The 26,321-nt window shown below is 38.4% G+C and overlaps 1 protein-coding gene across 2 annotated transcripts in view; it reads right to left on the minus strand.

Annotated features, from left to right (window-relative positions):
• Positions 1 to 2,603: 2,603 nt before the first annotated feature.
• The window catches only part of SEC61A2 (SEC61 translocon subunit alpha 2), a 28,054-nt gene continuing 4,336 nt past the window's right edge, over positions 2,604 to 26,321 (minus strand). For both annotated transcript variants that reach the window (XM_035021643.1, XM_035021644.1), the window contains exons 4-12: positions 20,586 to 20,664; positions 15,228 to 15,359; positions 14,999 to 15,108; positions 9,870 to 10,023; positions 8,731 to 8,891; positions 8,203 to 8,400; positions 6,380 to 6,571; positions 5,838 to 5,914; positions 2,604 to 3,247 (exon numbers count right to left, since the gene is read on the minus strand). In XM_035021643.1, the coding sequence (XP_034877534.1) occupies positions 3,061 to 3,247; positions 5,838 to 5,914; positions 6,380 to 6,571; positions 8,203 to 8,400; positions 8,731 to 8,891; positions 9,870 to 10,023; positions 14,999 to 15,108; positions 15,228 to 15,359; positions 20,586 to 20,664 (1,290 nt within the window). In that variant the 3' untranslated portion in view covers positions 2,604 to 3,060. The remainder of the gene's footprint in view (positions 3,248 to 5,837; positions 5,915 to 6,379; positions 6,572 to 8,202; positions 8,401 to 8,730; positions 8,892 to 9,869; positions 10,024 to 14,998; positions 15,109 to 15,227; positions 15,360 to 20,585; positions 20,665 to 26,321) is intronic.

A 26,321-nucleotide genomic window follows, 5' to 3' on the forward strand; every position in this document is an offset into this window, starting at 1 on the left:
AAAGTTCAGCTGTTCCTTATCTAATCTACTCCAACAGGTAGGATATTTCTAGAAGAAAAATGACCTAAATTCCAAATTAGGTCAATTATTCCCACCCTCAGCCCCCATATAAACTTCTGTAACTAGGTATGCAAATAACTATCTACTACATCAGTGTTTAAACAAAAGTTTTTTGTTTTTTTTTTAAAGACAGACCTATACAGGTACTTTACTGGTCCTCCTAATTATCCGCTATAGCATAGCAGAGTGTAAAATCAAGAGAGAGTAACATTCATGAGAAGCAAATGTTTACACTTGGCTAGTGTCCTCCTACCCACCTAACTACTGAAGGTAAACAGGCTGTTAGGTAATGAAAAATGGTTGATTCCATTCACTTAGAACAAGGTTAAGAAGCTAATGAAAATACAGGGCCCTTCCCTCAAGCAGGTGTATATACTTTAGAATTTCACTTCCTATCCTTACCTCAGAAGGTACTTCAAGTTTCTAAAACCAAATCCATTTACGTGGCTGGGGGGGCATCCCTGTCTTGGTGTTGAACCCGGAGTGTAGCTAGCAAGGTCAGCAAATACCAGAAACCCAATACAACTACCTTACAGGGGAGAACAGGGGCACTGTCTCCGGCTCGGGCCATGCCTAAAGCCCCCATCATCCAAAAGGTCTACAAGTGGTCCTGGGCCGTTTTCTCATCTTTTGGCTGAGCTTGGCCCTTGTGTTGACTTCTGTGGCCTCCAGCAGCTCCAGGAACTATCTTGCTGGATATTCTGAAGAGCCCCCAGTGGAAGTCTCAGAGTGATGCTCCCTGGCCAGCCCTAAATCGGGGCTCAGGCCCCTCAAACCAGATAAAACCAGGATACGAATGCCAGGAATGCTGTAATATAGTTCATTTGTCTACAGCGTCACTGTGTATTCAGTGTATCACTGTGTTCATCTCTGTATGCAAAGATGTTTTTGTGGGCAAAAGTACAAGATCTATTAGACTTCCTAAACAAAGGGGGAAAATATGGAACTGGAGAACTGTCTAGATTAAGTCTACTCTATAAATATTGCAAAAATTAGGCCCCCAACTACTTGCTCTAATAGTAGCCTTCCCCTGTGCCCCTAACCTTTTAAAAAAAAATCCTTATTTTTAATCCTAGGCATCATGATTCTCCAGAGATCTTACTCCTTCTCCCTGAGCTCCCAAAGGCCAAGTTCTCTAATCTCCCCTGTTACTGCCCTCCTTCAAAAATCAAGGAACAGAAGGCATATGGAAAATATACAGACTCGGGCACAGACCAGTCTCCAAACAGACCAGCTCTTCCAAAGCCACTCCCCACAAGAACGGAGAAACCTTTTAAATGTTGGTGGAAGAGAGATCTTTATAACTCCTACCTGTCCTTTCTACCTTTTTCTCTTCCCAAGAGTGCAAATTAGAAGTGACAGCTAAATCCTAGAACATACCCCTAATGCCCTTTATGTTAACCTTTAAACGTCCAAGGCTGTACTTGGGAAGTCAGGTCAGTTCGAAAGCCGGCAGTCTGGATGTTTCCCGTGGCTCACACTGGTCATTCAAGAGCATTTGAAAGTTCAAGCTTTCCCATAAAAAGCCCTATTTCCACCTTCTCTTGGGGGAAAAAAAAAATCATGTATGACAACATTGGATCCACATTTCTATGGTCACAGTGGTCTGAGTCCCTGAGGAGATGTCCTCCAGATGACCACTGTTCCTGTCCTGCAGGTTCTGTTTTATCTGCCTCCCTGTAGCCATTTGGCTTTGTGATCCTGGCCTAAATAAGATGCACTTCCTGCACTTACTCAGAAAGTAAACAATGGAAACCCTGACTTCTGAAAAGGATCTTTCAAAAATGAAGTGTGATCTCTTTGAGGCCGACAGAGCACACAGTTTAAAAAATATAATTATAAAGAGCTATGCTACTTCGGATGGAGACTGGGACGTTACCTGAGACTGCTGTTTTCCTACTCTTTCCGGTGTCAGTCGCGTAACTGAGCACCTTTAAGCTGGTCCCTGTTCCTCAACAGGTTTAGGATTAAACACTAAATGATAATTACATTTGACCTCTTGCCACAACCTCTCAGGATGGGTTTTGTAGGATTATGATGAACCTATACAAATAATCTTAGAAATCATTTAATATCCGATTTTATTTTTCCAACACAACCGAAACAGTTTTATTAAATAAAGTTTTATTTTCTACTGTTTACACCCATGTTGCTGCTGTCACGTACAACAACGTACACAAATTCCTAGCATGAATTACCCATCGTTCACCCCCACTGAACCACAGACATTGCGTGAGAATCAGAGCTTTGCTTTAGGGATTTAAAAAAAAAGATCAGAGCTGGGGCATTGTATCTGCAAAGAGTATTCTCAAGTGATGTGTTGGAATTCGAAGGCATAGCCAATACAGTAAAACAGCACCGACTGCTGTCACTGGGAAGAAAGGAATGAAAACCAGGAGGAGTAATTACAAGCAGGGGTTTCTAGGACCCGCTGGAACTGAAGCCCCACGTGGCCCATGTGGGCTGAGGGGCAGCTCTGAGAGGGGACAAGTCGGGGGGGGGGGCGGAGCGGGAGGGTGGGACCGTGGATACGAGGAGTTAAAAAAGTATAAAAAGTTAATTATATCTAAAATACAGATTAGATACAAATGTTCCAGAACTCATTAAATAAGCTCAAAAATACTGGAAAGTGGCAATTTGAACTACATTTATTTTGAACCAAGTGGGGGGAAGAGTGAGTGTTCTGAACGTTGTGTGCAAAACTGATCCACACCACCGTCTGGCCGCCACAAGTGAGCAGGGCACGGCAGCTACACTGCTTTCCAGCATCACAGGCAACACTACACGGACGTTTCCGAACGAATAATGTAAACTTTAGTTTTAAGGCAGCCGGTACTCGTGCTGCACACAGGCTCAGCTCGGCGCCCATTTCACAAATGGGCCAGTGAGCACGTGAACACAAACTGTGAGGGAAGAAAAGGGGAACCAGCGTTACTGGACAAAAACAACGTGTCAAAAGTATTCTCCCTTTCACACACACGAGAAGAAATATTGGAACATCTAGAAAAACAAAGCACCCATCCCACCGACTTCAGCCTGTTCCTTGACAAAAATTTCAAAATACTGATAAATAATAGTGACCGCGAGCAGGATGCCGGTGCCGGAGCCGATGGCCCCGAGGAAGTCGGCTAACACCGACAGGGCGCCGATGCACAGGCCACCAAACGCGGCCGCCGTGGGGATGTACCTGCAAGACAGAGCCTCAGTCAGCCAGCGCGGGACGCGGGAGCTGTGTCGTCGGCACACTACACCAGCGGGGGGGGGGGGGGGGGGGGGGGGGGGGGCACCATCTGTGGGATGGCGTGCGTGTCCCACACAGTGCTGACATGCTGATGGAGACTTTGTGACTCAGGGAAGGACGGGACCCCGGTTTCCAGAAACCAGGCAACAGCCAAGAAAAGCAATACGTGATTTTTATGGCAGAAGGCTAGAATCCTCAACAGATTTAAGTATTAAAATAGGTACCGTTTGAAATAGGTCCTCTTTAGCTCACTCTTGTAGATGAAGAGTAAATTTCAAAATGCTTTTTAAGTATCAAATTTACATGACAAGATATGGATGATCCTCTTTTACGGTAACTCAATCTTGGCTGCACGTTAGAATCACCTGAAGAACTCTTAGAAACAATGGGATTGTGTTTAAAATACTCCAGAAAGAAGCGGGGGAGAAGGCGTGGGGGAGATGGTGGATGAACAGGAATGGCAGAATGAGGCTAACTACTGAAGCTGGACACAAGCTGGGTACCTGGAGGTTCATTCTACTACTCTCTGCAACCTAGGTGTGAAATAAATAAAAAGTTTACATAAAAATACAAGTGCCTTTCAACCAATGGCTCTGGAACTGGATATCCACATGCACAAAAAGAAATCTGGATCCCTATTTCACACTAAACACAAAACAAATTTGCGCAAAGCGTTTCAAAGACCTGAATGTAAGAGCCGAGACTCCTAATGGAAAACAAGAATAAATCTTTGTGACCTTGGGGTTAGGAGATGGTTTCTTAAACACTAAGAGCAGCACAAAGCAACCAAGAGAAACTGAACTTCATCTAAATTTATAACTTGTACATCAAAGGACACCAAGAAAGTGAAAAGACAACCCATAAAATGGCAATAAAATATTTATAAATCATATACCTGAGAAGAGGCATATCCAAAATACTTTTTTTTTTTAAAGAATCTTACAACTCGGTAACAAAGAGACAATACGATTAAAACAAGCAAAAGATCTGAAAAGACATTTCTCCAAAGAAGATACACAAATAGCTAATTAAATGCATGAAAAGATGTTCAACGTCATTACTCATCAGGGAAATGCAAATCAAAGCCACCAAAAAGCTGCCACTTCCTACCCACTATAATCAAAAAGCACGAAGTGGTGCTCGCAAGGATGTGAACAACTGGAAGCTTCATCCACTGCTGGTGGGAATGCAGACCGGTACAGCCACGCTAGAAAATAGCTGCCGGTTCCTCGGTTGTTAAACACAGAGTTACTAGATGACCCAACAAAATTCCACTCCTACAGCAATGAAAACATGGCCACACAAAACGTGTACAAACATGTTCTTAATAGCATTATTCCTGACAGTCAAAAACTGGAAACAACCAAAATCTCCCATCAACTGATGAATGGATAAACAAATGTGATTTAGCACATCCGTATGATGGAATATCGTTCACAAATAATGCATGAACCCTGAAAACTTTATGCCAAGTGAAAAAAGCTCTTCACCAAAGATCACAAGTCCATTTATATGAAATGTCCAGAAGAGGCAAATCTGTAGAGATCAAAACTAAAAAGTTGGCTCGGGGATGGGAGGTAAGATAGGAATGGGGAATAACCAATAGGTACAAGGTTTCTTTCTGGGTGATGAAAATATTTCTGGTTTGTTTTTTAAGTTGTGTTGTGTTGTGTTTTGTTTTGTTTTGTTTTTAGTACTCTCTACACCCTATGTTGGGCTCAAACTCACGACCTGAGATCAAGAGTCTCACGCTCTTCTGAGCCAGCCAGGCACTCTGGTGACAAAAACGTTTTTTAAATTACATTGTAATGATTACACACACTGAATATACTAAAAACAAGAACACTAAACCATATAATTCAAATGAATGAATTACATGGGATGTGAATTATAGCTCAATAAAGCTGTTATCAAAAAATAAACTAATGATGGGATCCACCCTAGACCAAATAAATCACAATTCCTAGAGGTGGAACATCAGTACTTTTTAAAAGCTCCCAGGGGGCACCTGGGTGGCTCAGTCATTGGGTGGTCTGCCTTCGGCTCAGGTCATGATCCCAGGGCCCTGGTATCGAGTCCCGCATCAGGCTCCCTGCTCCGCGGGAAGCCTGCTTCTCCCTCTCCCACTCCCCCTGCTTGTGTTCCCTCTCTCGCTGTGTCTCTCTTTGTCAAATAAATAGATGGAATCTTTAAAAAAAAATAAAAATAAAAATAAAAAAAATAAAAGCTCCCAGGTGATTTTATGTGCAACCAGACAATGAGGACCTCCAATCAGGAATATTTTAAATACTGGGCTGAGCAGTGAAGGGAACACAATTTTAAAAAATAATTTAGATGTCAACTTTGATGGGGAATAATTTTAAAGAACAATTCAGTATTGTGTTAAATTTTGCTTCTTCTGTGTGAAGTAGAAGAAAGATGCTTCATATTCAAACAGGATAACTAACATGACAATAAATTAAAGATTGAAAAACCAAATACATGTATATGTACACACACACACACACACATCAAGGATTAAATCTCATGACCTTACCTATTAAGCTCATGAACCATAGAGGTATCTCTGTGGCCCCTCATTACCATTTGCTGTTCTTTAAGCTGCTTAGCTACCTGCCAAGAGAAAAACAACTTATAAAATCAAACTATAAATATTTCACTGTTTACTACCTACCAGGTTCTGTGTGAAGTGGCTTTCCACACACCAATAAATCAAATATGAGACCGTTAAGTAGGCACTGTCTTATCATTCCCATTACACCTGAGACTCAATGTTGCACACCACCTACTACCCACACATTAAACCAGTGTTTCTCAATCTTTTCTATTTTTCACCTCCCTAAACAGAAATTAAATACTAAGGAATAAGAATTTGTTGGGTAGGGTTCAGCTTTGGAGGGTTCACAAACCACTGTAAAAATCTAAGAATTTTTCCACCTTCCAAACCCCTTAGGGGTGATAGTACCTCATTATTAAGACTGTATGACTTAAAAGTTTAAATTATAAAAGTAATTAAAAGTGTTTCAATTACCATTTTGAAAATAAAAACGTTTATTTTCAAATGCAATAAATACTTACATCTTTGGCTGAGGAACCAGACACCTCTATCCATGTCTTAGAAAAGAATGCACATGATCCCAACATGAAGATGATATAAACAACCACATGGACAGGATCCTCAAATATGGCGCCCATGGACTCGGGAGGAGAAAGATAGTAACAAAGGCCTCCCACCGGGTAAGAACGAGCAGGTCCTCCCCCACTGACATCCTACATAACAAGAATAAAAAGGATAGATGGTGAATGCAACTGGTCAAGATACATTTTTATGACTTTTCAAACTCCTCAAAAATTACAACAATGCTTTAAGCTCAGAGCACCTACAGCTAACAATTCTATGTAACTTAAAGATTTACTTTTGTGTCTAATATCTTCACTCCTTCAAAATTATATAGTGAGCATCTATTATATAAAAGACACTGGGAATTTATTACTAACAGAAGAGTGACCTTTTAAAAACCAACATTATAATACATTTACCAAAAAAATCTCTCTTCTTTTCCTAAAGACAGGAATATCATTACGTTTATTGTCAATCTCTGATTACATTTAGAATCTGAAACTTTCTGCACTTTAACTATACAAGAGTTTGCTACATATTTTTTCACTTCAAAGTATTCTATGAAGAATACAATCAATTGAAATACTGACGGACGACTAACAACTCACTGCCTAAACTTTATATGTTTTGTGTAAGAAATAGTCCTTTAATAAATATTTATCAGAGGATTTTTAGCCAGACAAACATTTAAGAATTTTTATAGTAACAGAACTGGGAACAGTGTAAATTCTGGGGTACAGGGGGTGTGAAAGCAATTTCTGGCTGCAATGATTACAATGTCTAGTTCCTGAATACATATTTCAAACTGATTTCTTTACTGTGCCCCTAGAATCACTAATCCCCAATCAAAAGTACTCTTTATAGACATAATTCAATTTCCCAGTAATTCTCTCATTAAAAAGGAACTTAGTTAAGATCACAACATAATCTATATACAGCCACTCAATGCACTTATTGCTATGAAATCATTACAGTAATAATTACTGATGGATTATTAGCTCTCAAAGGGAGGGACCGCATCTTCCCTCATCACAGGCAATCACATTTCCGTTACATGAGCAGAGAAAAAGTACTGTGGATAAAGGGAATCCTATTTCCTTCAACTAACACTCAAGAGTACTGTCTTATCCTGTTAAACTTAAAAAAAGGGGGAAAAAAAAAGACCTTTAGTGGAAGCAGAAAGATAGGTCACTGTAACTTACAATGTAGTAGGTAGCACATTAAGATAAATGCAAAGAATAAGCACCATATTTCAGAAATAATGACTATAAAAAATAACAGTTGGTGAAATATAAATTGTACAATTACATATCCTGTAAAAGAATAAAGAATCATGGTCTCTTTTAATTCTATAGCTTTAAGGAGGAAAAATACTCCTTGGTCATATGACAATTTAAACCAATTAAAATTCGATCTGACAATAACTCACACTTCAGTAACAATGGGGCTGGACTGCTTTGGAAGAAGCTATGACGACAGGATCTCTAAAGGGGAAGTCAGAAAGTGCTGGATTCTATTTCTGGTAACTCTGTGCTCTCTCCATATAGTAATCACAGGCCTATCTCTAGCCCAGTTAACACAACTAGTTTATTGCCACCCAGGCCATGAAAGATGGGGGTATAACGTCTTTCCAAAAAATTATAAACTCTGCGACAGGGAAGTGAATCTGAACATGTTATAGCAACTGCTTCAGTTATGGCTCATCTCTTTCAGTTAAAAATATAACCATGAAATGGAAATTACAATAAATACGAATGCTTAGAATAAATAAAATACTCACAGCCCACTGTCCTAGTAAATTTACTAAAAAGTTGCCACTAAATCGAACAGACAGCATCTGGGAAATAACATACAGGTTTGACACTAAGGCCGACTGGAGAATAATGGGAATGTTCGAGGTGTAGAAGAGCTTGATGGGATAGCTACTGTACTGTCCTCGATACCGGGCCGACTTGATGGGCAAGTCAACACGAAATCCCTAAAAAATGAAAATGAAGAGGAAGTAAGAGCAAGTGCACAACTCAAGTAAAGAACACAGATGACAGGCAGAACAATACACCAGAGAGTGTGAGAAGCAACGCCAGCATTTTCCCTGCACCCCTCTCCCCCCCACACACACACGGAACTCCTGTTCTATGCCATCACCACCAATATTTTGCACCTCAGAGTCGAAAGAATAGAATTATTTGCTTGACTAGACTCTGCAGCACTGACTTGTTAGATACTGACATTTCAAATGGCATTCTTTTCTTTAAGAGCATAATAAAAATCCACATTCCACCAATTTCGGTGAAAAAAGTATACATACCTGAAAATATATAACAACGGCAAACACAAAAACCGTAGCAATGAGGTTCATGAGATTGGGTAAGTTCTGACGATAGAAAGCCTCCCTTAAAGCACGGACCTTGTCTGTCCTGGTGGCCAGTAAGTGAAAGAGCGCTATGACTGCACCCTCAAACTCAGTACCTGATAAATCAAGAGAGAAATTCACTGTAGACTCTTTCTCCAAAGCTGTCCCGAAGATCAAACAAATAACCTTGAACCTCCAGTACATGGCAGAAAATAGGAGTCAAAATCATTCATCAATGCTTACGTTATAATACAGCCATGTGTGGAGCTTCCAAAAATCTTCACATCATTGAGGCAAATGTATCTTTTTTATTAGCACAAATCTCAAGTTTTCTCAAGAGACTATTCTTGATGAAAACAGCCAAAGTAGAATAAACCTAAGCAAATATTTAGGTCATAATGATTTGCCTCTCCTTTACTTTAGGGAAGGGAAAGGAGTATTTTGAAGGAGGGGGGAAAGCAAGAGCAAAGCAGAATAAAGATGTCAGACTCAAAAGATCTATGTCACTCTCTCGAGCTGGCTTTTAAGTTTATTTTACCAAGAATACTAGTAAACCATCATTGCTCTTTTCTTAAGGCTGGGATCAGTTTAGACGTTAACCGTTATGGAGCCTGGATGGCATTTGAGATAAACGGAGATGGGTAAGGGGAAAGACAGAATGCAGGATTTCAAAATTTAGTTGCTATTACAAAGCCAAGGAGAATAGCAGCAAAAGTATTAGTGCTCCCTGATGATACAATAAATAATAGCGTTTTCATTTGAAAAATCTTAATCCACTACCTTTTTATCCCCCTGGGAATGCGGAAATAGGTCAATGACTTCTGCAGCAGTGGCTTAAGCAAGTGACATTTTAAAAAGCTGTTTGCAACCACTGAAATTTTCAACGAGCAGAGGCTAAGACTTAGATCTAATTCTTTCTGAAGTATTGTTTCATACTCCACAAATCTCTGCTGCTCAGCTCTTGAGCAGTTAGCATCAGGTGTCCCCTGGGACGGCAAACCAGGACGTTTACAGGCACGTCCTGCTCCGTGACGGGTTACTCTCCAGCACACACCCAGCAAAACTCGTGCAGTCGCAGTCACTGTGCAATGTACCTCTGCCAGTGTTAATAGTAGTGGGACTAAAGGCCTTCCAGACAATGGTTTCACAGATGTTGGTGGCAATAAAGAGGGAAATACCAGACCCCAAGCCGTAACCCTTCTGTAGCAGCTCATCTAACAGCAGCACAATCAAACCAGCAACAAACAACTGTGGGGAAAGAAATGCAAGTAAGCTGAAGCAAGAATAAACTCAAGAAAGGGGAAGAGGAACACCATTGACTACTTGCAAAGTATGGGCATTTTTAATATTAAAACCTAATTGTTGCAATAGCACTGTTAGGATTCTGCATCTTTTTAAACCCCACTTTAGTCAGAAGTCAGTTCTGCAAGTCAGAGGGGTGGAAACATTGCTACATCATAAAGCAGACATTTCAACCTTTAAAGCATATTTATAAACCATCTGAATAGTTTCTCTTACAATGTTTAAGTAAGGCCTATTGAAAAGCACACTAAAAAATGTTCAAACTTGTTCAATTTAGGACAGCAAAAAACTGAAAACATTCCAAACAGTTCCAAGGAAGTGAAAGACCAAATGAAATATGGTATAATAACAAGACACAATTGTATACTGCCACTAAAGAAAAAGTATGGAAACTATGCTGATACATTTTTAAGGTATTCTATGTAATACTTTAATACATTATATTACATATACACTTACCATTGAACAACACAGGTTTGAACTACACAGGTCCACATATACACAGATTTTTTTTTTTTTATAAATACTATAAATGTATTTTCTCTTCCTTCTGATTTTTTTAATAATCTTTTCTCTAGCTTACTATATCATATAAATATGGTATATAACATACAAAATGTGAGTTAATCGACCATTTATGCTATCGGCAAGGCTTCAGGTAAACAGTGGGCTGTCAGTAGTTAAGGTTTGAGGGAGTCAAAAGGTGTATGTGGTTTTCAACTGCATGGGGGGTGGTCAGCGCCCCAACACCTATGTTGTTCAAGGGTCAACTGTAATATATAGAGAAAATAAGTCAAAAAGAGCACAAATTAATATGTATAGAGATTATAACAATGTCAAAAATGCACTCCATACCCACAGTGACAAAGACTGAAAGTAAAGGTAAATAAAGTAAAGGATTAAATAAAAAATAAAGTCAAGGATTTGCCAGGTTCTTAAGCTCATCCTTTTTTAAAAAATAAAAGCATACTAAGTTTAATTTATGTGAAATTGAAAATTCTTAATTTTCCTCTTGGAGAAGACATTTCCGTAAAAGTATGCACCAATTAAAAATAATCCATAGCCTGGCAAGTGACCTCCCCAGTCATGTCTACTGCACTGCAGTAACCTCATCAAGAGGGGAAGAAAATATGCTCCTACGCCTCCAACCTCACACCTGTCCCCATTTTAAAAACCCCATCCCACATAAGTAAGGAAATGCCATTTCCAATGCATTCTGCCCAGCTCTGAAGCCTCCCACCCTATTACTTACTCAGTTTACCTGACATCCCCTGTTACAAAAGAGAGCAAACAAGCTACAGTCCACCATTTTAAGCATGCTTACCTTCCGCAGTGGTTTTTTTTCCTTAACTGTCATTTCAGTGGTTGTACAGAGCCTAAATGGTCTATTACAGTCTTTTAGTTTGATTTTCAAAGGATTGGAAAAAGGGCACAATTCTTCAAACTTCTAAGAGTGCTCATCCTTTACTGTTTGAAAACCAAGTTTAACACTTTGACAAGATAAAAGAGAAGTTAGGCCTTACTACTGAGATTTTACTTTGACCACAATTATGTAGTAAGTAAATAAATACTCCCGATCAGAAAACCAACCTTGTGCAGGGAATAGCAGCTGTCCACAAACTATCAGCCCACCAAAAAGTCTGATCATGGGCTTCTGATTAAATGGCCTGTCCAGAGTCATAAAGTCATTCTGAAATACCTGTAATTCTCCAAACCCCCTGTTCAGACCAATAACCATCAGACTACAGGGTGATTCATGTATGTCCTGCAAAAATCAAACTCATATTTTTCTAACTGGCATACAGAAGTCTAAATGAGAAATGGTTTCTATAATCAAAAGAGTAAGATAAAAGACAGTAAAAAGCATGTGAACTATGCCTCCGAGGCGGGAGACACTGAGAAACCAGGAAGTTACAAGCATCTCGTTGACTACAACAGTGAGAGAGACTGAATGCTACCTGCATGCGCTTGTGGAATGTGCCATGCCTATAAATCTCTAAATTAGGCACAAAAATAACTCTTTACATTTCAACTGTTTGTGCATGCGCGCACACACACACACGCAACTGGACAAAACAATACTTACCTTTCCTATGTGCCATGCACACTGATATTTTCTATTCTGTTATTTTAATCAAGACCCACTATTTAGATTTCAAATCTCACTAGTGCAAAGACATGACCACATGAAGGAAACAAGAATAATTAAGGTGAGAAATACCTTACCTAACAGCATGCAAACAGTTTTCAAAGTCTATGTTTCTGGGTGAAACACACTGATCCAATCATCTCTCTTCAGTGTAGCCACATATTTTCAATGTTAGCAATGCCTTAAAAGACACACTACCCACCTATGATCAAACACATTTCTCTATACATTAACACTGAAAGGATTAACCACAAGTATTTGTATGCCAGAATTTCTGTAAAAAAAAAAAGTATATATATCCATTTATTTCATTCCTAGGATATAACTATTCCTTGACTTCTGATACTGGGGAAAAAATTAAAATAGCTTAACTCTGTTTTTATATCAAATTCAAATTTGTAACGACTCTACAGGAGTCAGTGCTTTAACCCACAACTGGTCAGATGAGGTTCTTCAAGAATCCAAAAATACCTTACTAAAATACTAGAAAAATTGTACTGGAGCATAATGTTCTAAGAGCTAGGTGCCAATTCTGTCTTTTAACAATCGGGGTTATTCTGGGGCACTTGGGTGGCTCAGTTGGTTAGTGTCTGTCTCTGGCTCGGGTCATGATCCCAGGGTCCTGGGGTTGGGCTCCCTGCTAGGCGGGGGTCTGCTTCTCCCTCTCCCTTTGCCCCTCCCCCGCTCATGCTCGCGCTCTCTCTCTCTCTCTCTCTCCCTCCCTCTCTCTCAAATAAATAAATAAAATCTTTAAAATATATATAAATAAAAATCGGAGCTATTCTGAACTACAAGCTGCATAAAGCAAAGGCTATTATAAAGAAACAAAATAAGACAACAACTGATGCATTGGTATCAACAATGTCAAAAGCATGTGGAGAGATCCTAAGCACTGAAAGACATCCAAATCAGTTTTCAGAGGATCTTCTCTCCCCAAGCCACAGCAACTCTTCTTTTTCTAATTCTCAAAGGTTATAAATTTGCCAATCAGGGTATTTTTTAAAATGGAGAAATAAGGACAATGTTATGGGAACTTACTAGGGCTCAGAAACCTACCAAAGACTGATATGATAATCCATTAAAAATTCCTCACCTGGTCAAAAGACAAAATATTTCCATCTAGTTAGAAGAGCCCCCCCTTGTTGTTAATGACACCAATAAATACTTGAACAACCCAATTCTCCTTGTTCTAATCATACTCACTACATGATCTTATTTTGATCTGCTTCCTATATAAGGTTTCTCATTAAAAAAGAATGGTCAACCATGCCAATCTGAAATGGTCCTATTTCTCAATGTATATAAGTTGGTATTTCACTTTTATTTAAAAATATTTTTCTGAAATTAATGCTTTGACCATTTAAAAAAAATGTTCCTGGGGCACCTGGGTGGCTCAGTCATTAAGCATCTGCGTTCGGCTCAGGTCATGATCCCAGGGTGCTGGAATTGAGCCCGCATCGGGCTCCCTGCTCAGCAGGGAGTCTGCTTCTCCCTCTCCCACTCCCCCTGCTTGGGTTCCCTCTATTGCTGTGTCTCTCTCTGTCAAATAAATAAATAAATCTTTAAAAAAAAAAAATGTTCCTTAGTGAATCCTAATTCCATAGAGTGAGCAAGAAGAGGCATTTCCAAAATAACAAGGACTCTAGATGCTGCATTTATCAAACTTCTTTTCAAAATGCCATAAATAACTATTACATAACTTAAGTACACTCCATTCTTGGGTAGCTTCTCTAAATGATTTTTAAGGACCGTACATTAGAGAAATATCTTCTAAATTTGACATACTTTGAGATACTTAGTACAGGGATAATTATGTTGGACTTTAAAAGTTTAATTCCAAAGGGTCTATTTTTAAAAATCCATGGAATATATGTATACAGGTTCATGTATTTTACTAGCTGTGAGATATTATTTGTAATGTCATTATTTTGTATACTAACAAAGAAAAAAATACTGTTAATTAAACTATGACAATAATTTATCACAAAGAATTTTTATTTTCTATTTACAAAGAAAATATTTTAGATCTACACACAGATTTTACCATCCAGCCTGTTCTGTGCCTTTGCGTACACACAGTGACTGTTCCATAACAAACCAGAGACTTCTGCAGACATTTTAAACAGCAACTAATCTCAAAAACATGTTACACCAACAATGCACATAACCAACTGATGCAATGAACATGTGAATAGCTCTAACCAGCTGACACACATATGCAGACAATGACTACCATCACAACTGCTGCCTGGCTGACGACAAACGTGGGGCACTATCCGCTATAAGAAAAAACATCCTGGGCACACTTAACTCAGTCGTTAAGTGTCTGACTTCAGCTCAGGTCATGATACCAGGATCCTGGGATTGAGCCCCGTATCGGCTCCCTGCTCAGCGGGGAATCTGCTTCTGCTTCTCCCTCTCCCTCTGCCCCTTCCCCTGCTCCGTCTCTCTCACCCTCAAATAAATAAAAATCTTAAAAAAAAAAAAATCCTGATCTCAGAAACATCAAAAAGTAAAAAATGTGCATCTAAGAATCAGTGAAATACAGTTGATCCATAATTCCTTATACTATGCAGCAATCAGGCTATTAAAACAAATTTTAATTTTTTTATATCAACACAATTTATACATGTCACTTCAATAATCAAAATCTTATAATTAAATAATTCAAAAGTAAGAAAACTAATGTATCAACCACTTAAAGAGTTGTTAGAAAAGAAAAAAGGGATCAAACTGTTTTGTTATCTGCAGATGAAAAACTGGATTTCTTACCTGAATAATGATAAGGAGACAGATGCCAGCACCCATTTCAGCAGGATCCCCATACATGCCCGTCATGACATACACAATGGCTTGCCCAATGGTAATGATCATACCAAATACTGACAAAAATTGGGGGAAAAGGAGTACATGCTTACAACCAAAGACAAGACTAGAAAAATATCTTTACCACAAAATTCTCAAATTTGGAAAAGACTCTTTAAGTGTATTAATAGCTCACGTTTCTGGGCTCCATTGAATAGAGCTCTATCTTTAGGTGTGTCTCCAACTTCAATGATTTTGGCTCCAGCTAACAACTGCATAATCAAACCAGATGTTACAATTGGGGAGATACCCAATTCCATTAAAGTTCCTGTAGAGAAGGAAAAAAGTAAATAATCTTTACTATACCCAATGAAGATTAGTTTACAAGTGTTGCAATCCTTCATTATGTCTATTAAAACACATGCTCAAATGTTAACAGGCATATATTCATTCTTTAAACATTGATTTATTAACACATTTATTTACTTAACTTATTTTTTTTTAAGATTTTATTTATTTATTTCAGAGAGAGAGAGCATGAGAGGGGGTTGGACCAGAGGGAGAAGCGATGCGGGACTCAATTGCGGGACTCCAGGATCATGACCTGAACCGAAGGCAGTCGCCCAACCAACTGAGCCACGAGGCGCCCTATTTAATTCACTTATTAACATAACCTTGCAACAACTCATTGAGTCAAAATTACTATCCCCAAAAAAGGTAAATTTCTGTAAATTCTAAACTTAAAATGTTAAATCCTTTGAAAGAAATCTTCCAAAATTTCTGTCCAAATCATTTTTAAAACTTACACTGAACATTTTATTTTAATGCAAAATAAGAAGTACATACCAAGCCTGAGAATTAAATACCAAGTTAATAAAAAAATGACATTTAAGGGGTGCCTGGGTGGCTCAGTTGTTAAGTGTTTGCCTTCGGCTCAGGTCCTGATCCCAGGGTCCTGGGATCGAGCCCCGCGTCGGGCTCCCTGCTCCACGGGAAGCCTGCTTCTCCCTTTCCCACTCCGCCTGCTTGTGTTCCCTCTCTCGCTGTGTCTCTCTGTGTCAAATAAATAAATAAAATCTTTAAAAAAAAAAAAAAGACATTTAAGAATGTTTGTGACTCTTCTAATTCAAATTCTAAAATTACACAGAGAGTCATCTAAATCAATGTTGTAGAACATTTAGTGAGTGGCATGAAAAATATTCATGACTTAGTGGATAGAAAAATAAAACATTTGAAAAATAGTATTACAGTTTGATTTCAGTTAATACTTAGGTGGAAAAATAGTTTCCTGATATTTTAGTCAGGTTGTCAAGATATGGTTATTTTTACCCAGTGAGATTATTTTTCTTTCTTTTTGCCTCTCTTAAGTTCTTTTTTTTTTTTACATAAAATACATATTGTACTTATAGTGAAAAATAAGAAAACCAAATATGCCAGTGTACAAGTTAACATGTAAAACAAGTAATTCTACATCATCAAGAATATGTTTCCACTGGTCATTCTGTCATACCACAACCTTAAATCCTGGCTTTTATAAATGTTGAAAAGGTACCCTTAATATGAGAAGAGATTCCATCCTAGGAGGATTCTTCATGTCTTCTCAAATACTTCAACAGTAAAAGGTAACATTTCTATTGTTAAAACCAGTAGGTAGAGATACCATTGCCCAATGGTAATGATCATACCAAATACTGACAAAAATTGGGGGAAAAGGAGTACATGCTTACAACCAAAGACAAGAAAGACTAGAAAAATATCTTTACCACAAAATTGGGTAGGAAGGTAAACATTTTTTTTTTAAATCAAATCACAAAATTTTAACTGTCAAATGGATCTAGTCTGAGAATAAATACAGTCAAACTTTGATGACAATTTCATATAAGAAATATGGCACCTCCAGGGCGCCTGGGTGGCTCAGTTGTTAAGCGTCTGCCTTCAGCTCAGGTCATGATCCCAGGGCCCTGGGATTGAGCCCCACATCAGGCTCCCTGCTCAATGGGAAGCCTGCTTCTCCCTCTCCCACTCCCCCTGCTTGTGTTCCCTCTCTCACTGTGTCTCTCTCTGTCAAAATAAATAAATAAAATCTTTAAAAAAAAAAAAAAAAGAAATATGGCACCTCCAATCAGTAGGGAAAAGGATAAGTGGACCTCACCAAATGACTGGCCATTTATAAAAAATCACGCCTGCATTTCTTACCTCATGACTTACATCAAAATAAAGGCCCGATGCATAGAAAATTTAACCGTAAGAGACAAATGACAAAAATACTAGAAGTAAGTATGCTTATCATCTTGGAAAAGAAAAAAGCTTTCTAAGCATGACAAAAAAAACCTAGAGCCCACAATGACAAAGATAGATGCTATGGTTAGATACAACTACGAAAATTCCACGTGGTAAAACACTGCATAAAAGTTAAAAAAAAAAAAAAGGGCAGCATAAAAGAAGAAAAATACTTGAACACAAATGAGAGTTCCTCCAATATGCGAAGAGTTCTTCCAAATCAATTAAAAATGAACAAACCAATAGGAAAAAAAATTTAAAAAGGAAAAAGAGAGAACACAATATGGCTGCTCCCAATGACGGTCTTTCTCAGGAAATACTGACAGTACAGGAGGGGACCCCCACACCCAAATCTGAAATATGTAACCCTGACACTCTAACCAAAGCTGACTCAGCCCAGTGTAAATCCTGTAGTTTTTTTGAGCTAAGAACCGAAGAACCCAGGAATTTGGGGAGCTAAATCCCAAAGAAAAAGTTCCCAATCCCTGCTGCCAATCTAAAGCTGCCCTGGTTTTCTCTCCCAGCCCAGGCTTAGTTGTTCTACCTCCTCTATGGAGTCCAAAAAATAATCACTACCTTTCTAATAAATTCCACTTTTGTGTTTAAACCGGTCAATAATTTTCTATTACTTAAAACAAGTCCACTCAAAAAAAAATTCAAATATTCAATAAAAATAGAAGATGATGTTCAAAGCTCGCCAATATATAAAGAAATACAAATTAAATAACAGATACCAATTTTTACCTGTCCAACTTCCAAAGACTAGAAAGACTAATAATATCCACTGTTGGAAGAAAAATGTCATTCTCATATACAACTGCTCAGTGTATAAAATAATACAAATCTTTTTGGAAGTTAATTTAGCATTATTTATCAAAAATTTAGGTGTTATGTACCTTGCACAGTTAAACTTCTAGAAATTAATTCTATTAAAAAATGACAGGAGGGGCGCCTGGGTGGCTCAGTCGTTAAGCGTCTGCCTTCGGCTCAGGTCACGATCTCAGGGTCCTGGGATCGAGCCCCACATCGGGTTCCCTGCTCCACGGGAGGCCTGCTTCTCCCTTTCCCACTCCCCCTGCTTGTGTTCTCTCTCTCTCTGTCAAATAAATAAATAAAATCTTAAAAAAAAAAAAAATGACAGGAGATAGCATTACAGTGATAGCATTCATGGTAGCACTGGTTAAAATGATACAAAACTGGGGAAAAACCTAAATGTGTGACAGAAGAGGACTCTAATGGCCTGGAATCACACTTAAAGGACCCTCCTTACTTTGTCTCTAAGCCCTTTATGATCTGGCTCTTGGACTCATCTGCAACACCGTGTTCTCCCTCATTACTCCTTTTTTTTTTTTTCTTCTAGCCACACTGACTCCTCATCCTTCCCTGAACATTTAAGCACACTCCCATCTCGGGGCCTGAGCACATGCTATTCCCTACAATGTTCCCCCCCCAGATCTTCACATGGCCTTCTCTCTCGTGTCCTGTAGGTCTCTGCTCAGATGTCCCTCCCCTCACCCAAAATGTACTTCATGTAGAGGATATCTCCCCAAATAGAATAATATAAACTCCATGACAACGGGGACATTGTCTTGATCACTGCTCTCATCTCAGCACCTAGCACAAAGCTTGCCACAGAGTAAGAACTCAAAAAAGACCTGAATGATTAAATAATTCACAACATATCCAAAGAATGGAACAGTATATAGCCTGTAAATGAAACCACTCTTTCAAGAAATTGAGTAAACACACTAAGTAGAATAGTTACATAATTTATCTTATTTTTCAGTTTAAAAAAAAAAAAAAAACAAGCACAGGGGCGCCTGGGTGGCTCAGTCATTAAGCGTCTGACTTTGGCTCAGGTCATGATCCAGTGGCCCTGGGATCGAGCCCTGCATTGGGCTCCCTGCTCCGCGGGAAGCCTGCTTCTCCTTCTCCCACTCCCCCTGCTTGTGTTCCCTCTCTCGCTGTGTCTCTCTCTCGGTCAAATAAATAAATCTTCAAAACAAACAAACAAACAAAAAAAAACCCCAGTTGACCCTGAACAACGGAGGGGTTATAGACACTGACTCCCCCATGCAGTCAAAAATCCACGTATAACTTTTGACTCCCCCAAACCAAAAACTTAACTACTAATAGCCTACTGTTGACCGGAAGCCTTACCAATAACATCGTCAATTAACACATATTTTGTATGTTATGTATCATATACTATATTCTTGTAATTAAGTCAGCTAGAAAAGAATATGTTATGAAAAATGTCCTAAGGAAGAAAAAATACATTTACAACACTGCGCTGTATTTATTAAAAAAAAAAAAAAAAAAATCCACATATAAGTGGACCCACACAGTTCAAACCTGTGTTGTTCAAGGGTCAAAAAAATATAAATTTATATATGTGAATGTATATGCAGAGAAAAGGTCTGGATAGATATTCACCAACCTATTATCTTCCCAGGAGTTACCCCTGAGATGCAAGACTTTCATTTTCAGCTTTATATAAAACTGCATCAAATTTTGGTGCATTTTTTAATGATTAACCATTTTTTCTAATCTAAAAAAATTACCAACAAAACCCCTCATGATCCAGTCCCTATCTCTTTAGCCACTGCCTTATGCACATGGGCTTTTAGCTCAGTCTTCCCTCTCCCATCGCTCCACATATTGAACTCCAATTCAAATACTATTCCAGTACTATCGCCTCTGACACTGCAGATCAGGGTCTTTCAGGCCCATGCAAAACCCATGGACCAGACTGCAGAGGGTCCATGAAGCTCCAAAGGTTTTACGCAAAATCTGTGTGAGTGTATATGATTTTTTCTTGGGAGAGTATACATAAATTTAGTTATATTCAACTAATGAATCATTAAACATTATATCAAAAACTCATGATGTACTATACCTTGGCTAATTGAATTTAAATTAAATAAATAGGTAAATAAAGTAATACTATACAAAAAAAAAAATTTGAGTCTCAAAGAAAATATGACCCACAAAAGGATGGAGGACAAAGCTCCAGACGGTGCTATCACTCCGTTCTCTATTGTACATCTACACTCTGTACATATTTCTATTATTACAATACACACAGTGTTTTGTAAGTATTTATGTGTTGGTCTCTTTTCCTAGGCAACGGGTTTCTTTTACCATATGCTCCCCACCCCTGTAGACATCAAAATAGTTTTTTCCACATTTTCACATCTACTTGATGTCAATACTAATGTCTCGTATGGAGGCAAAAAAAAAAAAAAAAAAGAAGAAAAAAAGAAGTACATACCTCTGTTGGATGCAAGAATAACTCTCATCCAGTAGAAAGGATCTGCAGAATCTGATGACATGATTCCAAATAGTGGTATCTATAGTATTACATAAAACAGTTTCTAAAAATGCATTATATAAATTAAGTTGTAACTTAATTCATAGTTCTTTTACTTAATATTTGCAATACTTAAAAGAAAAAAAAAAACCACTACTTCTCATGTTCTGTAACAAAGCAAGCGTACCCTAAAGGAAGTTTTTTAACAAAAAAAAAAACAATAGAAATTACTACTTACACAAATCTACTAGTACACATACCTATCAGGATGAAGATTTGTTGCACAACAATGTGAATACACTTAACACTACTGAACTGTACGCTTAAAAATGACTAAGGTATAAATTTTTTACAATTAAAAAAACACCCCATCAGTAAATTACAGGATATATCCATCCAGTCACAGAATAATTTTGCTAAGCTATGGGTACTAATGACAGCCACAGTCACACTCCAAATGTAAGACTGAAGATTATTTATATATACATATATATGTGCATGTATATATATATAGTGGAATATTATGCAACCACTGAAAAGCAGCTTAAAGAAGCTTGTAATAGCATAAAAGAAGTGCTTATGTTGTAATACCAAGTATGACACTGTGGTTCTCAACCTGGGGCAATTCTGCCCCCCAGAGGACATCTGGCAATATCCAAAGACATTTTGGTTGTCACAAATTGAAGGGAAATGCTACAGGCATCTAGTGCGTAGAGGTCAGGGATGCTGCTGAACATCCTACAATGACCCCACAACAAAGAATTAACTGGCCTAAAATTCAGTGCCATTGTTGAGAAACCCTGCTATAAAAAGAAAGGTACAGAATTATATAAATGAAAGTTCAATACTATAAAAATGTGTAAAAGATAAAACTAAGTTTAAATACATAAAGTCCTGAAGAGTAATTATCTGTAGGTAGTAGGATTATGGCTGACTTTTTCTTTATTCTTCCCAGCATTTATCAAATTTTCTATAATAAGCGCATATTACTTTCTCATCAGAAAGAAAAAGTAACTCTTCACTTCAGAATGTTTCCTGTTATATGACCAACGTTCAGGACACAGCACCTGGTCATACCCCCTCCCTCACCATGTGGGGATCAGACACAAAGAAAAATACATTTCCAATTTCAAAAACCTTCTTTATACAAAGCTGATTTTTTTTTTTAAGTTCCAAAAGATGCTGCCAACGATTCTGAACAATCCATCTGGTCAACCTCACCCTTTCTGGACATCTGGATTTATCAGCTGGGTAGCAAAACTGGTGAAGCAAGAAACATGGATATTTTATGTACCCTAACGCTGCAGACACTCTTCAGCTAGTGTGAGAGACAGGGAGGAAGAAGTTACTGTATAAAAACCAATTAACACTACAGGGCAGTCCACACCACAATATTCCCTAAGTGGGAGAGAGGTCAATCAGTCAAATTACTCTGCTTAATGGCACCTGATAGAGATGGCCATTACCTCCACAATTAGATGATTTGTGGGACAATGAACAAGAAAAAGTCAGCCAACTTCCCCTAAGTAATGGCATTCCCTCCTTTCCTGAAGACAACAGGATTATTAAACTCAGTGTCTGATTTTATTCCTCTCAGTAAAATCTGTAGCTATGGGTTTATGTACAACAATAGTTGAGCAGCAACTCCACAATGCATAAGAAAACACACTTTTTTTTTTTTTTTTTTAAAGATTTTATTTGACAGAGAGAGATAGAGAGAGAGGGAACACAACCAGGGGGTAGTGGGAGAGGGAGAAGCAGGCTTCCCACCGAGCAGGGAGCCCGATGCCCGGCTCGATCCCAGGACCCTGGGATCATGACCTGAGCCGAAGGCAGACACTTAGCGACTGAGCCACCCAGGTGCCCTAAGAAAACACACTTTTTTAAACATGTACAATAGTAGAAGCTAACAAGAGTGAAAAAAGCTAAGGAAAAAAGGGGTGCCTGGGTAGCTCAGTCGGTTGAGCATCCGACTCGATCTCAGCTCAGATCTTGAGATCAACTCAGGGTACTGAAATCAAGCCCCACATTGGGTTCCATGCTGGATATGGAGCCTACAAAAAAAAAAAAAAAAAAAACTAAGGGAAAAGAAAAAAATCCATAAAGCAGCCAAAGAAAAGGGATCGTGAACATGAAGCACTGGCGGTCATGGGGGCGAGAAAACTTCAGACAACTGAGAAGCAGAGAGCCCAGCACGAAGCTGCTCCAAACATCAGGATGGGAAGGCAACACAATCCTCACAATTCCCACAACATTCCAAGCCTGGAGAAAAGCAGGCTGCACAAATAGCCTTATCTTTTTGCCTCCTTTGGTTAGAAGGGACTAGAAACAGCAGCTGAGAAGAAATGGATGAGAGAAGTGAGCAACGGGGCTCTCTCCTGGTGACAATTACAGGGCCACCGTGAGTTGGGAATGAGGGATGATCTGAGGTAAGCAATGGAACAGGCTTCTTCAGTCACCTGGTGAGAACCACCTCGGAAGAAGAGACAGCTGACCCAGGTAACAATTACTGCACTTATCACACCTTATCTCACCTCCCACCACTCCCTCAAGCTAAAGAAAACTGGGTGAGGGGCACCTGGGTGGCTCAGTCGTTAAGCATCTGCCTTCGGCTCAGGTCATGATCCCAGGATACTGGGATCGAGCCCCACATCAGGCTCCCTGCTCCGAGGGAAGCCTGCTTCTCCTTCTCCCACTCCCCCTGCTTATATTCCCTCTCTCGCTGTCTCTCTCTGTCAAATAAATAAGATCTTTAAAAAAAAGAAAGAAAGAAAGAAAACTGAGTGAAACAGGAGACCCCAAACCCTTTTAACTGTGGCTGGGAGGGGAAAATAAACCTGTCTGAGATTCAGTGGAAAGACAATCAAGAAATCACCAGCACTGGGCAGGACTGCCTAAACATGAGAAAGACATGAAACACAGCGTGGCAACTATGCAATTATACTGCAGAAGAAAATAATAAAGTAACATAAAATGCACAAATTAATTCATTGCATGAAACAGTTGTGAGAAATACCACACTTTCTGAGTGACACAGTTGCTATGGTTCTTGGGTTCTAGCAGCCAAGCTTAAAATATTTTACTACCTAGCCCTTCACAGAACAATGTTTGCTGACCCTTAGATTAGAAGATTCAATACTGTCAAGAGGTAATTTTCTCTAAATTTATCTATAAATTCAAAGCAATACAAATCATAATCCCAGCAAGCTTTCTTACAGAAACTGACAAGCTGATTCAAAAATCTATACAGAAATATGAAGAACCTAGAATAACCAAAAACCACTTTGAAAAGGAAAAACAAAGTTGAAAGACTTTTACAACCTGATTACAGGACTTAATATAAAGCTACGGTAATCAGTGTGACCATAACGATGGAATATACACGTATGGAACAGAACAGAGTACAAAAATATATCCACACTTATGCAGTTAACTAATTTTCAACAAAGATGCCAAGATAATTCAATGGAGAAAGAATAGCCTTTTCTGGCTATCCAAACAGAAAAAAATGAACCCCAACCTTACTTACACCATACACAAAAATTAACTTGGACTAGATCACAGTCCAAAACATACAAGCTAAGAGTATAAAATATTTAGAATACAGGAGAAAATCTTCACAACCTTAGAAGATAGGAAACAAAAACCATGAACCATCAAAGAAAAAAGACACACTGAACTTCAAAATGAAGGATTTTTGCTCTTCACAAGATAATCTGAAAATGAAAAGGCAAGCCACAGACTAGGAAAACATAGTCACAGTACATTTACCTGACAAAGGACCTGTATCCAGAAAATATTTTAAAATGCATATAATTCGGGGCACCTGGGTGGCTCAGTCGATTAAGCATCTGCCTTCAGCTCAGGTCATGATCTCAGGGTCCTGGGATCGAGCCCTACATCAGGCTCTCTGCTCAGCAGGGAGTCTGCTTCTCCTTCTCCCTCTGTTCCTCCCCCCTGCTTGTGCTCACTCTCTCTCTCTCAAATAAATTTTAAAAATCTTTAAAAAATGCATATAATTCAATGACAATATAATTTTTTTTAATGGGCAAAATATTTGAAAAAGAAACTTCACAGAAGATAAACAAATGCCCTATAAGCACAGGGGGCGCCTGGGTGGCTCAGTCGTTAAGCGTCTGCCTTCGGCTCAGGTCATGATCCCAGGGTCCTGGGATCAAGCCCCGCATTAGGCTCCCTGCTCAGTGGGAAGCCTGCTTCTCCCTCTCCCCCTCCCCCTGCTTGTGTTCCCTCTCTCGCTGTGTCTCTCTCTGTCAAATAAATAAATAAATAAAATCTTAAAAAAAAAAAAAATGCCCTATAAGTACATGAACAAATTGCTCAATATCGTTTACCAGGGAAATGCAAATTAAATTTAAAACCACACCCATTAGAATGACTAATACTAAAATGCTCAACACTAAAATGCTCAACAATACCAAGGGCAGGCAAGGATGGGAAGTAACTGGAACTCCTATTCTTGACTGGTAAAAATATAAAACGGGACAACAACTTAGAAAAAAGTTTGACAATTTCTTATAAAGCTGAACCTGTAATTACCATACAACCCAGCAATTCTACTCCTAGGTATTCACCCAAGAGAAATGAAAACAAATATTCACAGAAAGTCTTGCCCAGGAATGTTCACGGCAACTTTATTATAGCCAAAATTTGGAAACAACCCAAACATCCAACAACAAATGAACAGATGAACAAATGGTGTATAGTCATCCAGTAGAACACTCCTCAGAAATAAGAAGGGATGAATTACTGCTCTACCAATCACATGGACAAATCTCAAAATGCTCATGATAAAGCCAGATGCTAAGGAATGATACTGTATGATTCCACTTAGATGAAATTCTAAAAAAAAACAAAACAAATCAAATTATAGGAACAGAAAGCAGATCAGTGCTTGCCTGACACTGGGGGGTGAGGTGGAGACTGACTAAGAGATTACACAGAACTTTCTGGAGTGACAGAATGTTCTGTATCCACTGAGGTAGTAGGTATGTGGGTGTATGCATTTGTCAAAATTCTTCAAAATGTACACTTAAAAAATAAATGTATTTTACCATACATAAATTATACCTTTATAAATTGGATTTTTTTTTTATGGAGGGGAGGGGAATTTCTAAGATGTTAAAAATAGGTGGTAAAAATATGGATGATTATTCTTTTTTTCTCTCTACTTTTCTGTATTTAAAAAAAGTTCTCTCCCCCTGATCACCCAAAACAATTTTAAACTAAGTACAGTTTATCTTAATGACCAAATGACCAAATCACTTTACTCTTCAAAAAAAAAATACATTTGGCTTTTCCCCAGACTATGGACTTAATCTGCTCTACCACTTCCTAATATAATTTTTTTTATATTAGGAATGTTATATGTATTTCAATAGCTCTTCAAAATCCTCAAAAAACTTGCAACTAAATAATCTAATTTAATCCTCACAACAATCCTGTGACAGGGACAGGTCACATTTTATCCTCATTTTGTGAACTTAATCTCTGCAAAATATTAATAAAAAGTATCACTGAGTTCTATCAATTTATAAATACAGTATATCACTGGGGTTCTAAAATTTGACTTTTTGGGATTTTTAAACTAGTACATGCTATTTACAACATGATTAGAGGCCAACAAAATAGGGAAAAAATATTTGCAATGTATTATGTCAAAGCTTTAACACTTTCATA

The sequence above is a fragment of the Mirounga leonina genome, unplaced genomic scaffold (assembly GCF_011800145.1).
Source record: "Mirounga leonina isolate KUSES-001 unplaced genomic scaffold, KU_Mleo_1.0 Mir_175, whole genome shotgun sequence".
Classification (NCBI taxonomy): domain Eukaryota; kingdom Metazoa; phylum Chordata; class Mammalia; order Carnivora; family Phocidae; genus Mirounga; species Mirounga leonina.